The sequence below is a fragment of the Oryctolagus cuniculus genome, chromosome 7 (genome assembly GCF_964237555.1).
Source record: "Oryctolagus cuniculus chromosome 7, mOryCun1.1, whole genome shotgun sequence".
In the NCBI taxonomy this organism is placed as follows: domain Eukaryota; kingdom Metazoa; phylum Chordata; class Mammalia; order Lagomorpha; family Leporidae; genus Oryctolagus; species Oryctolagus cuniculus.
In genome coordinates, this window is record NC_091438.1 from 86,043,204 (window position 1) to 86,060,398 (window position 17,195).

The window sequence follows — 17,195 nt, forward strand, 5'->3', positions numbered from 1 at the left end:
ATTTATTTATTTATTTGAAAGGCAGAGTACAAACAGAGAATGGGGGGGGGAATATCTTCCATCTGCTGGTTCACTCCCCAAAAGGCCACAATGGCCAGAGCTGGCCAGGCTGAAGCCAGGAGCTAGAGCTTCTTCTGGGTCTCCCGTGTGGTTTCAAGGGCCCAAGTACCTAGGCCATCTTCAGCTGCTTTCCCAGGCACATTAGCAGGGAGCTAGATAGCAAGTTGAACCACTGGTCTTGAACCAATGCCCATATGATATGCCAGCCACAGCGCTGGTCCAACAACATGTATTTTCAGTAAAATTTTTCTCATTTCTAACTGTACTATTCTTTCCCTTTTTGTGGTTTGCCTACTTAACATATTTATTAGTTAAGAAGTATACTGGCCTTTTGAAAATACATCTTTTGTAATCTGGGTCATTCCACAACTTGTGTTCTGAAATAGTTATTTCTAGATTTAAGATTATTATCCAGTACTTCCAACCACATGATTTACCTGTACTTAAAATGAACACCCTTACCCTAAAGCTCTTTCTTTTACAGCTTTTGCTGCTGTCATTATAGAGAAGGGAAGAGAGAGAGAAGTTCATGATGTATTTTCCTGGGGACTCTTTCTGAAATTTGGAATGTATCTATTAGCATTTTATACAGTGTATGTTTAACATTTAATTAATTGAATTGTATTATTGGGACATAATTTAGGTCCTATATTATGTTTCTATAAGAAAATGTATTTTACGTTCCAAACATCCAATTTACAAGCAAACCATTGAAATAACTCTTTTAAAAAAGTAAGAGGATAGGGCCGGTGCTGTGGCACAGCAGGTTAAAGCCCTGGCCTGAAGCGTCGGCATCCCATATGGGTGCCGGTTGTAGTCCCGGCTGTTCCTCTTCCGATCCAGCTCTCTGCTATGGCCTGGGATAGCAGTGGAGGATGGCCCCAAGTCCTTGGGCCCCTGCACCCACGTGGGAGACCCAGAGGAAGCTCCTGGCTCTAGGCTTTGGATCAGCGCAGCTCCGGCTGTTGTGGCCATCTGGGGAGTGAAGCAGCGGATGGAAGACCTCTCTCTCTGTCTCTACCTCTCTCTGTAACTCTGTCTTTCAAATAAATAAAATAAATCTTTTTTTTTTTTAAAGTAAGAGGATGCCTCTCTATATTTTCGTTTATAAATTGTGTCCTTACTTACAGATACACATTCTACCAGAGGCTACATTTATACTGTAGTCACAGATTATTTGAAATCATTACAGTCATCTGGTTTTGTGAGCTAAAGAGAAATGTATCTTTTCCAAGAAGTTAAATCAATCCCCTGCGGCTTTCTAATTTTCATGGGTTTGCAAGCTATCAATTGAGGCTCCTTTGAATGGTCTGTACAGAATATTAGAAATAAAGGAAATGACTGGAAACAAAAAAAGAAATTGTGTCCTTGAATTTGCCCTTCTGTGACTATATTAAGTAACTTAATTTAATTTAGGCAACCCTAAAGATGTTATTGGATCACTTGAAACTGGTGGCTTCTTTCCATGAAGTGAATAAGATGACCTGCCAGAATTTGGCCGTGTGCTTTGGACCAGTATTATTAAGTCAGAGGCAGGAGACCCTCACCCACAACAACAGAGTCTTCACTGATTCAGAAGAGCTTGCAAGTGCTTTGGATTTTAAAAAACATATTGAAGTTCTTCATTACTTACTCCAGCTTTGGCCAGGTACATGATTGTCTAGAAATGTTTTTCTCTTTCAGTGATAAGGTGTTTGAATGAGCTAATCATTCAACATGTCCATATGTGATTCAAGAAAATCTGATCTGGATTTTGCTTTTTCAAATATGAATTGGTATCTGGTTTTAGTTTTTTCTGTTTCAGCTTTCTGCCTTTGCTGATAATTTTGTGGATATATAGCTCAGTACACATTTTAGATATAATCAGATCTGGATTTGAATTTATTAGCAATCTGACCTTGGATAAGCTCCTGAACTTCTTAGAGCCTCAGTTTTGTCTTTTGTCATACAGATTTAAAAATGTGTTGATAGACTTTGCATGCAGATTATATAAAAGACTGTGTACAAGGTACTCAGGATATCTCTTAACACATAACAGATATTCAGTAAATATTAACTTTTTACTCTTCAAAATTTTAGTTTAACTAGTATGAAGCAGAATTCATATTTCTCCAAGTTCTTTCTCTTGATATCTTTACTGTATTCATGGTTATTCTTTAAGTTATTCCAGCTTCAACTGGTAATTTTCTTTGATTTTAGCTTTCATATCCATCCATTATTCCAGTCAATAACCAAAGCTGATAATACTAATAATATCTCTTAGGTAGTTTCAGCTCTAAAATAGATATGTATTTAATTTGGTGTTCCATAAAGGATCCTGTATTTAAGGTCCACAATTTTCTGGTCCTGTAGTATCTGCTGCTTGCCTCGACCCACACTGCATGAGACCATGAAAGGACTCAGGTGCTTATGGTGGTAAATGTGCCGTGGAATCAGCCTGGATCCATGCCTGGACTGTGGCACTGGGCTGAGGGGTGGGTTCAGCTTCTCTAAGCTTCAGTTTGCTTCTCTCTAAATAGTGCTGATGTCAAGACTGTTGTGAAGATTGAGATAAATAGCACGTAAGGCACTGGCCAAAGTGTTTTAGCACAAAGTGAGCCCTTCATAAATATTCCTTGTTACTCCTTTATTGATATGTATGAGAAGACAAGACCAAAGTGCAAAGCAATGCTTCATCTAGTCTTTTAAATTGTTTTTTACTTATTTATTTATTTTTGAAAGGCACAGAGAGACACATGCACAGAGGAAATGTTGGTTCACTCCCTACAGTACCCACAACAGCCAGGGCTGGGCTTGGCCAAACCCAGGAGCCCAGAACTCAGTCTTGGTCTTCCCTGGGTGGCAGGGATCAAGCACTGGAGCCATCTCCCACAGCCTTCCAGAGCACACCTCAGAAGGAAGCTGTATTCGAAACAGAGTAGCCAGGACTTGAACCAGGCACTCTGAAACAGGATGTGGGCATCCCAAGGGGTGATTTAACTGCTGTACCAAATGCCTCTCCCTCATCTAGTCTTTTAAAACAAATTTAATTTATTGTAAAAGTGAATTAAAATTAATAAAAATATTCAACTTTTTAAATATTTACACAGGCTTACAAATTATTTCTAATTTGTGTTTTACCTGAATTAGAGTGTATTATTAATTATTTTTAAATCCTCAATGAAGATTCTCTGGGTAATTGCACTGATTTCTGCATCTGACACTCAGCATCAGGAATCTGTAAGAATGTATGTTTCCTGGCTTTTTCTAGAACTGCTTTTATTCTAACTAATGTCAGGAGTTGGGAGGAGTCATCTTACCACGATCACAAGTGAAAGCTTCCTTCCCTGGAGATGCCATTAAGTTTACTATTCACACCTGAGTTCTTTGTCATTCATTGTGTATCAGAGTTTTAATGCCATTTTATTATTTTATTATAGCCATCATAGTTTTGGGTTAGGGAGTAGAAACCCATGTTATAGAAAAAGCAGGTTCAGATTTCATAATCACTCTATTTTAATGACAACCTTGAACATTATCTCCTAGTTACAGCACCTTATTCCAAGGTTTTGCGTTGTTGGCTTTAAAAATAACTGTTCTTTTTTCCTATGACTTACTATTTTTCTTTAGCTGTAGTACCTCAAACAAAGGACAGACCAGGACAGCAGGATGAGGGGAGAAACAGCAAATAGTGTTGCCCTCTCAGTCACCTGCTATTGAATTAAAGAAAAGGTGGAGATTGAGTAATTGTGGTATAGTTACTGGACCTGATGAACTTGATGGTGACGTAGACCACATGGTGAGGACTGGGCTGTGTTGCCCATCTCCATGCATTCCGTAGAAGACTTTGGCTTTCCCTGCTGTGTACCTTATTTTTCTTTTTGGAACTTCCCTCACTAAAAAGTTAGCAGTTTCTTTTTATTGTGTGGTATATTTTATTTTATATATTTTAACTTTTGGCCAGAAGATAATTTGCTTTGAGATTTCTGTTTGAAAAAATTGTGTCTTCAAAGTAATTAGTTACAACCCCAGCACATCAGCAATGGAAGGTGAAGATCGCCTTACCAGTAGTTTATCAAATTGTTCTCTAACAAGTCCTTAAGGTTCTTTTCTTTGCAAGCAGCTTTTGGGGCAAGATTGTCGAGCAGAAAGGAAACACCCTTTTGACCCAAACAGTCTTTTTTTTTCGTCTGTTTTATGTCTTCATAAAACCTTTTATTTTAAAAATGGGTTAGGGACTATGTTTTACTTACCTTTATATTCCTGGGCCATAGGACATTACTTGGTACTGACTAGAAACAATTTATTTCTGTTAAATAAAGTAGTTTAGAGGCTAATAAAGTGATTAAAAACATATGTGTTGGTAGAAAATAAGACAAGGAAAAGCTGTTTCTTAATACTTTTTGAAAATTTTTTCAGCAGCCTTATAGTGTTTTTTATTTTGTTCTATTGAAGGTGAGTAATCAATAATAATGAAAAAACTACAGCTTTTCTTTTGGAGTTAAAATTAGCCATTGTCTCTGTACGTTTGATAGGAAACCATTCCAAGATTAGTAGTTTTTTTTTTTTTTTAACACTTATTTTATTTATTTGAAAGAATTACGGAGAGCGGTAGAGACAGAGAGAGAGAGAGAGAGAGGTCTTCCATCCTCTGGTTCACTCCCCAAATGGCCTCAACAGCCAGAGCTGAACCTATGTGAAGCTAGGAGCCAGGAGCTTCTTCTGGGTCTCCTACGTGGGTGCAGAGGCCCAACCACTTGGACCATCTCCCAGTGCTTTCCCAGGCACATTAGCAGGGAGCTGGATCGGAAGTGGAGCAGCCGAGACTTGAACGGGTGCCCATATAGGATGCTAGCACTAAAGGTGGTGGCTTTACCTGCTATGCCGCAACGCTGGCCCTGAGGATTAGTAGTTTTCAAATGCTAGTGACATTGATTTTTCTTTTCCTCTTTAATAAAAATATTTGTTTATTTGAAAGGCAGAGTGACAGAGAGAGAGAGAATGAACACACACACACACACAAACACACACATGGAAAGACAGACAGAGGGAGAGACAGACAAAGAGAAAACCTTCCTTCTGCTGATTCACTCCCCCAATGGCCTCAACAGCCAGATCTGGGTCAGGCTGAATCCAGAAGCCAAGAACTCCATCTTGGTTTCCCACATGAGTGGCAGGGGCCCAAGTGCTTAGGCCATCTTCCACTGCCTTCCGAGGTGCATTAGCAGGGAGCTGGACAGGAAGCACAGTAGCCAGAACTTGAACTGGTATTCTGATAAGGGATGCTAATGGTGGCTTAACTTGCTGCACCACAATGTCAGCCCCAAAGTTGATTTTTCAGAAATTGAATTTATGTCTGAAATATGTAAAATATCAATCTAAGTGATTTCTCAAGTATCAGTTTATCAGGGCCAGTGCTGTGGTGCAGAGGGTTAAGCTACCACCTATGATACCAGCATATACCAGATTCATACCAGAATGCTGGTTTGAATCCTGGCTTCTCCACTTCCAATTTAGCTACCTGCTAATACACCTGGGAAAGCAGTGAAGGATGGCCCGAGTGCTTGGGTCCCTGCCACCCAGATGGAGTTCTGAGCTCCTAATTCAGGTCTGGCCCAGCCCTAGCCATTGTGGCCATTTGGGAATGAAACAACAAATGGAAGATCTCTCTTTCTCTCCCTCTTTTTGTACCTCTGCCTTACAAATAAATAAATAAACCTTAAATAAATGTATCAATTTAGTGATTTCTGAAATGTATTCAAGAAAATATACAAAATGTTTGACAAGGGTCTCGACTGAAAACAACCTTAGGTAACTAGCAACATGATTAATCTAGATTTTTAGAACAATTTATTTATTTTCATTTTATTTGAAAGGCAGAGAGAGACAGAAAGAGATCTTCCATCTGCTGATTGATGCTCCAAATTCCCACAACAGCCGAGGCTGGTCCAGGCCAAGGCCAAGAGCCTCCAAAACGCAATCTGGGTCTCCCCTAAAAAATGGAAGGGAACTAAGGACTTGACCCATCATCTACTGCTTGCTTGCTCTCTCTCTCTCTTTCTTTCTTTAGATTTATTTATTTATTTGAAAGACCTAGTTACAAAGAGGCAGAGGCTGAGAGAGAGAGAGATCTGCCATCTGCTGGTTCACTCCCCAGATGGCTGCAACGGCTGGAGCTACACCGATCCAAAGTCAGAACTGGCACCCACATGGGATGCCGGCACTGCAGGCTGTGGCCTTACCCGCTATACTGCAGTGCTGACCCTGCATCTACTGCTTTCTAGGGTGCACATTAGTAGGAAGCTGGTTCAGAAGTGGGACTCAAACTGGGTACTCTGATATGGGAGCTGCTGCACCAAATGCCTGCCCCATAAATATGGATTTTTGCAGGCACACTAAGACAAACTTGAGACAGAGACCATCCCATCTGGTTAGGAGAGTACTGTAATGGGTTGGTGAAAACAGCAGATGCAACAGTTAAGCACTAAGAAAAGCAGGAAGAGACTGAAGGGAAAAGAGTGAGGAGACAGTAAAGATGAACAGAAGAGACCAAGGAATATGAATCATTAAAGAACAGAAAAATTCAGACATCCATTTTGCAATTACATCAGTTAATGGCATGGAACAGTCTATATTAATACTGATATTAAAGATCAGTTTAGGCCGGCGCCGCGGCTCACTAGGCTAATCCTCCACCTAGCGGCACCGGCACACCGGGTTCTAGTCCCGGTCGGGGCGCCGGATTCTGTCCCGGTTGCCCCTCTTCCAGGCCAGCTCTCTGCTGTGGCCTGGGAGTGTGGTGGAGGATGGCCCAAGTGCTTGGGCCCTGCACCCCATGGGAGACCAGGAAAAGCACCTGGCTCCTGCCTTTGGATCAGCGCGGAGCGCCGGCTGCAGTGCGCCAGCCGTGGCGGCCATTGGAGGGTGAACCAACGGCAAAGGAAGATCTTTCTCTCTGTCTCTCTCACTATCCACTCTGACTGTCAAAAAAAAAAAAAAAAAATCAGTTTAAAGTTAATACCTGACTTTTCTAGAAAATTTTCATTTTTTAAAGATTTATTTATTTGAAAGGCAGAGATAATAGTGAGAGGGAGAGAGAGAGAAAGAGAGAGATCTTCCATTTGCTGGTTCACTCCCCAAATGGCTGCAACGACCAGGGCTGGGCCAGGCTGAAGCCGTGAACCAGGAGCTGTATACCTGTCGCCCACATGGGTGCAGGGGCCCAAGTACCTAGGCCATCCTCAGCTGCTTTTCCCAGGCTTGTTAGCAGAGAGCTGGATTGGAAGTGGAACTGCTGGGACTCGAATCAGTGGCCATATGGGATGCCCCCACTGCAGGCAGAGGCTTAACCTTCTATGCCACAGCACCAGCCCCTAGAAAATTTTAGATCAAGAGCTTTAAGCTATTTATAATGACACAATGACCACAATAAAAATGCAGTAAATAGAAATGTTAAAAACATACCTCTCTCTCTCTTTGCCTCTCCTTTGTAACTCTTTCAAATAAATAAATAAATCTTAAAAAATGCCTATATATTGTTATCAAGGATTATAGTAAAGTATAAAGAAAAGAAAATTATGTGGTCTCTGAAAAATATTAATATTACCATATGTCTGGAAAGCTAGAACCGTAAACATGTTTGTATAGTTTTTCCATTGTCTTATTTTGTATAAGCATAAGCAATCATTCATTATGTGTTGAAGTATAAAGTTGGAGTGTTATCACTGATTTATGTTCCCTTTATGTAAGTGATGGGAAGTATAAATGGAGAGACACTTATTAACAGAGAATAAGCAAGCAGAAAGAGAAAGGTATCATGGATGATCTTTAATAGCTGTGCTTAAGCATTTTAAATCTTTTTTATATGCAAGAGAACCTTAGACAAAAATTTTTTTGGGTATATCCAAGAGTAACCCATAAAGCCTTGGTTTATTATGAAGTAATATGTGTGCGGTAATTGTCCATGTGGCTATCACAATGCATATTCTAAGAAAAAATTAAAGTTAGCATGGAGAGTATTATTTGGAATTGTTAAATACCTGATAAGAATGGGAAAATAAAATATCTGTACTATTTTCAGGCAATAAATGAAGACTATTAGTAGCTAATGCTGTATAATCAAACTCAGGTAACAAGTGGTCAAGTTTAGCATTCATGCATTTTATCAAAATGAAATTTGGGCTGCTTCATAAAGTAAATTATGTCACTGCTGCTAATAGAGTTGCAAAAAAGCCCACAAAGGTCAGAACTTTTATAGTGATCACTTTAGATGCCTTTGCCTCTTTTAGATGTTTGCAGACAAAGGAACTTTTTGTTTTGTTTTCTTTTGTTTGTTCACCAACATGCCTTGCCTGCTTTTTGCCATAGCTTTTAATTTAGGAGAAGCTACCAGCTTAGCTGCTGTTTGAATTATAGTTAGACAATAATTAACTTGCACAGGAAGTTAATCAACATTGGCAATTTGTTTTGTTTTTGGGACATTATGATATAGCATGACTTAGCACCACTGAACATTCTACTAGCTTCTATCCCTAATCTTGATTATGTCTGGTGTTAGGAAAAAATAACTATGGAATGCTTTATTTTGATAGTGTGCATGTTTTTGTTTTAATGCATGTTTGTAGTTGATTATTAAATGGCTTATCTTTAGCTCTGTTTTCTTAAGGCCAGCTGGATTACTGTCAATAAAGCAAATTTATTGTTCATTTGTAGTGCAACGTTTAACTGCCAAAGAATCACCTGACAGTTTGTTCCCAGAGCAGACGTCTTCTCTGAATTATTTGAGGCGGAAGAAAGAACGACCTTACATGCTGAATCTGAGTGGCACTGATTCATCCGGAGTACTCAGGCCAAGGCAAACCAGATTAGACAGTCCACTTAGCAATCGCTACGCAGGAGACTGGAGCAGCTGTGGAGAAACCTACTTTTTAAATACAAAAGAAAATTTAAGTGATGTGGATTATGATGATGTGCCTTCAGATTACAGAGAAAATGCAGATTACAGCAAAATGGATGGACCAGAAATAATGATTGAACAGCCAATTCCCATGTCCAGAGAGTGTACATTTCAGACATATTTGACAGTGCAAACAATTGAGTCCACAGTGGATCGAAAAGTCAACCTCAAAGATCTACAAGAAAGTATTGATATTTTGATTGGCAATCTGGAACGTGAACTCAACAAGAACAAGCTTAATATAAGTGTTTGAGATTAAAGGGGCTTTATTTATTTATTTTAAAAATAATATCTTAAAATTTCAAATCAGTTTTTCCTTAAGCTTCCTACAGTGATGTTTTATTTTTTTTACTCTTGAAACCTTCAGTTAACTTCTACTAAATTAATGTGATTCAATCAGAAAAAAGCTATTCATTGATATGATTTTTACTTACTAGAAAATTGTTCTGAGGGTAGAGATAACAGGGACATGTTGGGATCTTGTAGTGATCTTGCCAACTCTATGGAGCTAAGTTTCACATGCACTTACAAGCAAACACGTAAGTCATTGGCCCATCCAGGCTGCTGGTCTTCAGAGGAACTGCTCTTCTGTAGCCGAACCGCGTTCCCTTCAGAGCAGCTGCTTCACCTGACTTGCAGTCTGAGTCCTGGTCACAGCAACATTGTTTGGTCACATTTCATTTGCAATGCAAATGCTGCTATTAGAAAACATTTTTATAAATAAGAGTGAAATTATGCAACTATTAATGTATTCTGTATTAACATTCAGTAATTATTTAAGCTTATAAAATAAATATTTTTATAATCATGAAAATATGTATATAACTTATAAGTACATTTATATATAGGTACTAGAATGGGAGAAGGGACTGTAGAATCACATGTATTTTTGAAGTATATATGTCACGAGGCCAAAATTACTGGTTTAAAATGTCTTTTTGGACATTTAAGTTAAAGAAGATTTACATTAAAACACCTGGACAAAAAGCATTCTAGAAGCATCTTAATAAAAATGATAAGCTTTGAATAACAAAGTCACAATATCAGCTGTGAAAAGTCATCTTTTAAGTTGAAATCCTCTTACTCCTTAAGGTACTAAGTGCACAGATGCCTGCACTGGTGACCTAGATTTTAAAAAACCTTCATCTATTCTCTGCATTTTTGTATTCTGTTTTAAGTATTTATTTGTAGTAGCAAGTTCATACTTTGAGTTTATAATTCTCCCCACTTGTTTCCAAAGAAACCATTTTGCCAGAATACTGTGTTACTGATTTTTAAAAGTTAACTTATTTTGGCTAAGTGTGATAGTCATTGTAGCAATCGTAGCGGAGTTTGAAAATGTAAATTTAGGAGACTCTTAAGTTGAAATGTATTTTTTTAACTTTTATAATAAACTACAGACTATGTAATTTAAAAATTATAAATAAAATTTAAATCACCAACTTTAAGATGTAGCAGCCATTTACAAAACTGACATCCTGATATTTTTTCTAAATATTAAAGTATTTAACTATTTCTATGCAATATACATTGGTAAGCAGAATACCTTTTTATTTAATTTGAAAGTCCATTCATAAAAATATTTTATATGAAATTTTCATCTTCTTAAATCTTTTGTAGCATTCAGGAGAAAACCAAAATAATATGTGTCACCTATATGTATTGGTAAATAGGCAAAAGAAAGTACTTTTAAACGTTTTGTAAAAAACTGTTTTCTCCCTTTTATTTACTCTATCATGTGTAATGTATGATATGAATAAGTTGTTCCAGAAATGTAAACACTTTGTTAAAATATTATAATTTTGATAAAGCTATTAATTATAATGATTAAGGACCACTTATTTTAATATTCTTCTTAAACAAAGGTGTTAAAGTATTGTGCCATCATGGATTATCCTTAAATATATGTTTTAACCTTTATTTGTCCAAAATTGAATTTTACAGAATCTGAAACACTTTAAAGTCCATGTTGTGTTATTGTGTTATCATGCCATTTTGGGTAGGAGTCATCTTGAAGTTAATCTCTGCCGTCTTAGAGAATTCTGGACATGTGGGTTGTCTAAATCACCGTCATTACTGTAAACGTCTTTTATGGTCTCTGCTGCATCCAGAAGTGCTGAGTAGCTTCAAGTGCCTTTACTTTAAATCCTTTTTTGAGTCCCTAATTTCCTGGGATCTTCCTACCCTTGACTGTCAACTGTCATACCCTCTGAGCCTATCAGCTCTAATGTGTATAGGACAGAAAAAAATGTTAACTTTGGTGCATGTACCTGGATGCAAGTTCCAGTCAGTTCAGGTGGGTGGGATAGAGAGTGAATGCACTCCTCCCTGCCATCCACAGCGGTCCTCCTGCTCGGAGGTAACAGCGTGCTTATTGCTGCAGTGTCTTCGTTTGTCATTTAAGCAGATCTGTTGACTGTCCGTTATGAGCCAGCAACTGATGCCCTTCCTTCTCACCATTGTTGTTAGTTACATTTTAAATTATTTTTGGCTTCCTTTATAATTTTTAGTTTTTGAGAAACTGCATATGACTCACATTTTTCCTACATGTATTGATTCTAAAACCTGCAAAATAGGTACTAGCAGTTGTGCGGGATCATGTGAAGTATTCAGGGTAAACCAGGTGATTCGTCTTCTTGTGTGCATCCATCTCATATCCTGTAGGCTGTGCTGATTTAAGCAGAATATTCCAGCTTAGCGTTCAAATGGATTCTTTTTTCTTACAGCCACTAACTTCTCCAAATCATGCCCTGTGCTTTTGGCTTCATAATTGAGTTATGGCTATTGCAGATTTTAATTTTTCCTGGAGTATACAATTGTTTTGTAAAGCTTCTTGATTGAAGAAAATGCTTGATTTATGGTAACTTTTAAAAATCATACTGAGGCCGGCGCCACGGCTCAATAGGCTAATCCTCCTCCTGCGGCGCCGGCACACCGGGTTCTAGTCCTGGTCGGGGCACCGGTTCTGTCCCGGTTGCTCCTCTTCCAGTCCAGCTCTCTGCTGTGGCCCAGGTCCTTGGGCCCTGCACCCAATGGGAGACCAGGAGAAGCACCTGGCTCCTGGCTTCGGATCAGCACGGTGCACCGGCCGCAGCGCGCCAGCCGCAGCAGCCATTGTGGGGGTGAACCAATGGAAAAGGAAGACCTTTCTGTCTGTCTCTCACTGTCCACTCTGCCTGTCAAAAAATAATAATAAAAAATTTTAAAAAATAAAAATCATACTGAATTGAATTACCAAATTTGTTAGAGTACTTTTAAGCCCTTTTTCTAGGATTGCTGAATTTTGTATCTGTCTTTCCTTTTCTTTTTTTTTTTTTTCAAAGATTTATTTATTTATTTGAAAGAGTCACAGAGAGGGAGGGACAGAGAGAGATCATCCATCCACTGGCTCATTCCCAAATGGCTGCAATAGCTGGGACTGAGCCTTGCTTAAGCCAGGAGCCAAGACCTTCACCTGGATCTCCCATGTGGGCAGCAAGGGCCCAGGTGCCAGAGCCATCCTCCCCTGCTTTTCCTAAGACATTAGCAGGGAACCAGTTTGGAAGTGGAACAGCCAGGATGTGTACTGGCACCCATATGGGATGCCAGCTTTGCAGCTGGCGGCTTGACCCACTATGCCACAATGCTGGCCCCCTTTATTTTTCTTGACAGAAGAAAAATACATTCTTCACTTTAACCTGAGATCAGGTTATACATCTTAACCACCTCACTTTATTTGAGAGGAAGAGGCAGAGAGAGAGAGAAAGGTCTTCCATCCACTAGTTCACTCCCCAAATGGCTACAACAGCCAGAGCTTGGCCAATCTGAAGCCAGGAGCCTGGAGCTTCTTCCGGGTCTCCCATGTGGGTGCAGGGACCCAAGGGCTTGGGTCATCTTGTACTGCTTTCCCAGGCCATAGCAGAGAGCTGGATGGAAAGTGGAGCATCTGGGACTTGAACCAGTGCCTGTATGGGATGCTGGCACTGCAGGCAGCAGCTTTACCCACTATGCCACCACACCAGCCCCTGAATTTATTTCTTGGTTAGCGTATTTACAAGTGTTTTGCCCCCAGAATTGTTATATGGAAGATACACTTTGTGTCTTCATATGTGTGGAAAGACCATGATTTCTTCATGCTTCAATTTGATTGAGCCTACAGTTCTGTCTTCAAACTGATTTTCCTTACAGGTTAGAAGACATTTCACTGTCATCATCAGGTATCCATTTTTACATAATCCAGGCTAGATAGATAGTTGTTCAGACTAGAGGAGAAGCAATAAATGTCATAAATGGATTCCGGGTCTATTTTTCTTTTACTTTTTGTTTATTTTATTTGAAGAGCAGGGAGAGAGAGTTTCCATCTGCTGGTTCACTCCCCAAATGCCTGGCATTGGGCCATGCCATCCAGGACCCTGGAACTCCATTTGAGTCTACCATGTGGGTGTAGGGGCCCAGCTACTTAGGCCATCACCTACAACTTCACAGGGTACATGTTAGCAGCAAGCTAACAGGAGTGGTTCAAGCTAACAGGATCAAGAGTGGAGCTGGGACTCAAACCCAAGCACTCCAATATGGTATGTGGGTGCCCAAGTGGCATTTTAACTACCAGGCAAACACCTGCCCCTGTGGGTATATTTTGAAGTAGAAGCCAAAGGAATATGCCAGTGGACTATGAAGTGCATAGGGTCTGAGCAGCTGAAGGAGGGAGTTGTCGTAGAATGAAGTTGAAATCACTCCATATTTTTAAGATGTGTTCCTAGGGGTCAGCATTGTGGCTCAGTGGGTTAAGCGGCTGCTTGTGTTGCTCACATGCTGTATCAGAGTTCCAGTCTGAGTCCTAGCTGCCCTGCTTCTGATCCAGCTCCCTGCTGGATGTGCTTGGGAAGGCAGCAGTTGATGGTACAGTAGATGAACCCCTGCCACCCACTTGGAAGACCTGGATGAAGTTCCTGGCTTCTGGCTTTGGTCTGGCCCAGCCATGGCTGTTGCTGCCATGTGGGGGGTGAACCAGTGAATAAAAGATTGATTCATTCTCTCTCTCTCTCTCTCTCTGCCTTTCAAGTAAATAAATCTGCCTTTTAAATCAATAAATCCTTAAAAATATAAAAATAAAAGAGTTCCTTTTATTGGATGTTAGTATTATTAAAATAGTAGTTACCAAAATGCCTTACAGTTTCCTGCTGGTACACTAGTATTTCTGTAACTGGTAATGCTGTGCAGAGTCACTGCTGGAGTAACAAAGCAAGAAGACTTCATGCATGTTGAAGTAAAGTCTCACATAATAGCTGGTTTGGGAACTTTTCAGATTGTGTTAGTTTTATGTTAGGGACCCTAAGGAAACCAGGTACGGCACAGGTACTGTTTCTGGAAAGAATTTTATTTGCAGAACACAGATGACATTGAAGGTTAGGATTTGATAATTTAAAGTGCCAATTTTTGAGCACTTCAATATAATAAAGTAGCATTATGTCTAATCATAACAAGTCCTAATTTGGATCTTCCTGGCCTGAGGCCTGTGCTAACAAAAGAAAATGCCATTTCCCCTGCCCAGTTTTCATGTTGACTTCAGTAAGGCTCACATCTGATAAGCAGTTTAAGGCTACAAGAGTTCTTGGCTGCATTCTGACTTAGCCAAAGACTGACTGGCAAACTCAGAAACTTTTTTTTTTTAATTTAAATAATGCATCAGAGGAAAGAAAGGTTTTAGGGTGCTAATTTTTTTTTTCTTTTTAATATCTTGATACAGGTGATGGTTACATACTTAGTGTTTGTGCCCCTTATATGAGTCATACTTTATTTTTTAAAGTCAGTTTTTAAGAAATAGGCAAGCTAGCCGGCGCCGTGGCTCAATAGGCTAATCCTCCACCTTGCGGCGCCGGCAAACCGGGTTCTAGACCCGGTTGGGGCGCCGGATTCTGTCCCGGTTGCCCCTCTTCCAGGCCAGCTCTCTGCTATGGCCAGGGAGTGCAGTGGAGGATGGCCCAGGTGCTTGGGCCCTGCACCCCATGGGAGACCAGGAAAAGCACCTGGCTCCTGGCTCCTGCCAGGATCAGCGCGGTGCGCCGGCTGCAGCGGCGGCCATTGGAGGGTGAACCAGCGGCAAAAGGAAGACCTTTCTCTCTCTGACTCTCTCTCTCACTGTCCACTCTGCCTGTCAAAAAAAAAAAAAAAAAAAAAAAAAAGAAATAGGCAAGCTGAAAAAATGGAGAATACGCAGACACTCAGAGAGGTAGATGGTCAGACTGACAGCAGACAAGGCCAGCCATGCCTGGTCTTGGTGCTGCTGTTGCTGTTGCTGTCACCAAACAGCCACACGTGCACCACTGTGTTCATTATGAAACACCCCTGCTTTTCTGCATCGTTCCTGATTCAAAACCCTTATAGAGGCATCAGATTGAATCCCAGCTTCAAGGAGCAGAAAGTAGCTTGCATCCTTTCCCCAAAACTTCCACAGTGGTTAAACTCTGTGACTACGAGGAGACTGGCAGGACGAGCAGAACAAGCAGTGGCCAATGTCCACATCTGACCCTGTTCCCCCAGACGAGTCTGTCTCACCCACCGTAGCCCACTTGTCTCAACAGGTGTGAGTGCGTGTGTCCTGCAGAGGCATTTGAGTTTGTCATGGCTGATGCCCTAGTCTAAGCCACCATCATCTCAGTCTCTTCCTATGCATCTCCGCTATCACTCTCTTCTCCACACCCATGGTCCATTTTCTTTGTAGAAGCTTAACGGAGTCTTAGAAAGATCCATCACCTCCTGTCCTAGGTCTTCTTCCTTGCTCTCTGTGCTCTGGCATTCCCTCCTGGGGTCCTTGCACTTGCCATTCCCTCTGGGAAGCTGTTTGTCTGGCTCATTCTTTGGTAGTCCCATTTTGTCATTCACTTCTGTGCTCAAATGTCACTTCAAAGAGGCTGCCTCTGAAAAGCAAATCAGTACCCTGCCTGGAGAGTCAGAGGAAAAAAGGAAATGGAGATTTGTTTCTTGTAACAAGTACTAGTTATGGCACTATTTGATTAAACAAGAAGAAAAGCTTTCAGAAACTATATCCACACCCACTGTCACTGTTTGTCATATCACCCTGGTTTACTTTCATCAAGACATTAGCTGAAATTGCATTGTTTTACTTGCTTATTGTCCATGTCCACCCTCTGGAATGTAATCTCCATGGCAGCAGGGACCTTGTATATCTAGTTCATTGCAATATGTGTAGGACTGTAACGGAAGATGTTCAATTAATTGTCAATAAATGAATGCCTAGACAGAGGCTTGGCGAGTGTTGTCTCCTTGTTAGGAAAAGACTAAGGATTGTAAGATGCAATGTCTGTAATTTAATAAATATTCACTTCTGAATAATAAATTACTTGTGGTTAAGAAGTAATGCTATCAATATTTTTTAATGATTTGTCTTTGGGAATTACACTGGTCTTGGGAAAATTAGTGACTTAAGCTACTGAGTTGGTAAAATTTGGGTAATGTTTCCTGTTTTTGGACAAGTATATGAAAATGTACATCTAATCAGTAGAAAGGTCTCTAAGAAAGATTTTGATAAAATACATCGTTTATTTCTTTACAGATATTGTGAACAAAATGTGTCCTGTTTTGACCTGTTTCATATATTAATGTGGGCTTTTTTTAGAAATGGAGAAAACCTACTTTTAATTTTATTAAAGGAAAATATTTCCATAAATTTAAATGAACCCTATACATAGAATTCTTCATTATTAGAAAGAATAACAGAGAAACCACTGTGCGGAACAGGTGCAACATTTAATGTTTTTATTTTGTTCAGTGTTAAGTGTTTGTTTTAAGCAAGTGAGGAAAAATGTCTACATATTCCCCTGGGTTCCAAGGGTTAACTTCATCCTTAGTTGTTTGATAAGGCCCCTTGGCATGCTTGTAAGTCATTTGGAAGTTAATCTTGCTTTTTTGCTTGATGGATGTGTAGATGTAGTGAAAGCTTCATGTTGACTTCAATTTTCTATATACATCTTTGACTGGAAATTCCACTCTTCATCATGAACTCTTCCAAGGAGAGTTTAGAATTCCAACTTTAGAATAAAGTACAACGGATGGTAACTGAGAAAGGGGACAGCCCTTGGCATTCAAGATGTGTTTTTTGTAGATTGTGAATCAACATGCTTTCAGGTCACTTTTTTTTTTTTTTTTTCACAGCTGCAGATATTAAACAGTGACCCCTTGTTCTTGACCTTTGTTCAAGAAA

The 17,195-nt window shown here is 39.9% G+C and overlaps 1 protein-coding gene across 3 annotated transcripts in view; it reads left to right on the top strand.

Moving 5' to 3' along the window:
- SYDE2 (synapse defective Rho GTPase homolog 2) overlaps positions 1 to 16,348 on the top strand; it is a 63,619-nt gene extending 47,271 nt beyond the window's left edge. The window contains exons 6-8 of one of the 3 annotated variants that reach the window (XM_070078145.1): positions 1,477 to 1,708; positions 8,752 to 14,798; positions 15,164 to 16,348. In XM_070078145.1, the coding sequence (XP_069934246.1) occupies positions 1,477 to 1,708; positions 8,752 to 9,248 (729 nt within the window). In that variant the 3' untranslated portion in view covers positions 9,249 to 14,798; positions 15,164 to 16,348. Of the gene's footprint in view, positions 1 to 1,476; positions 1,709 to 8,119; positions 8,168 to 8,751; positions 14,799 to 15,163 lie in introns of those variants that run through there. The other 2 variants (XM_051856300.2, XM_051856301.2) reach the window with 2 other exon arrangements.
- Positions 16,349 to 17,195: the final 847 nt, after the last annotated feature.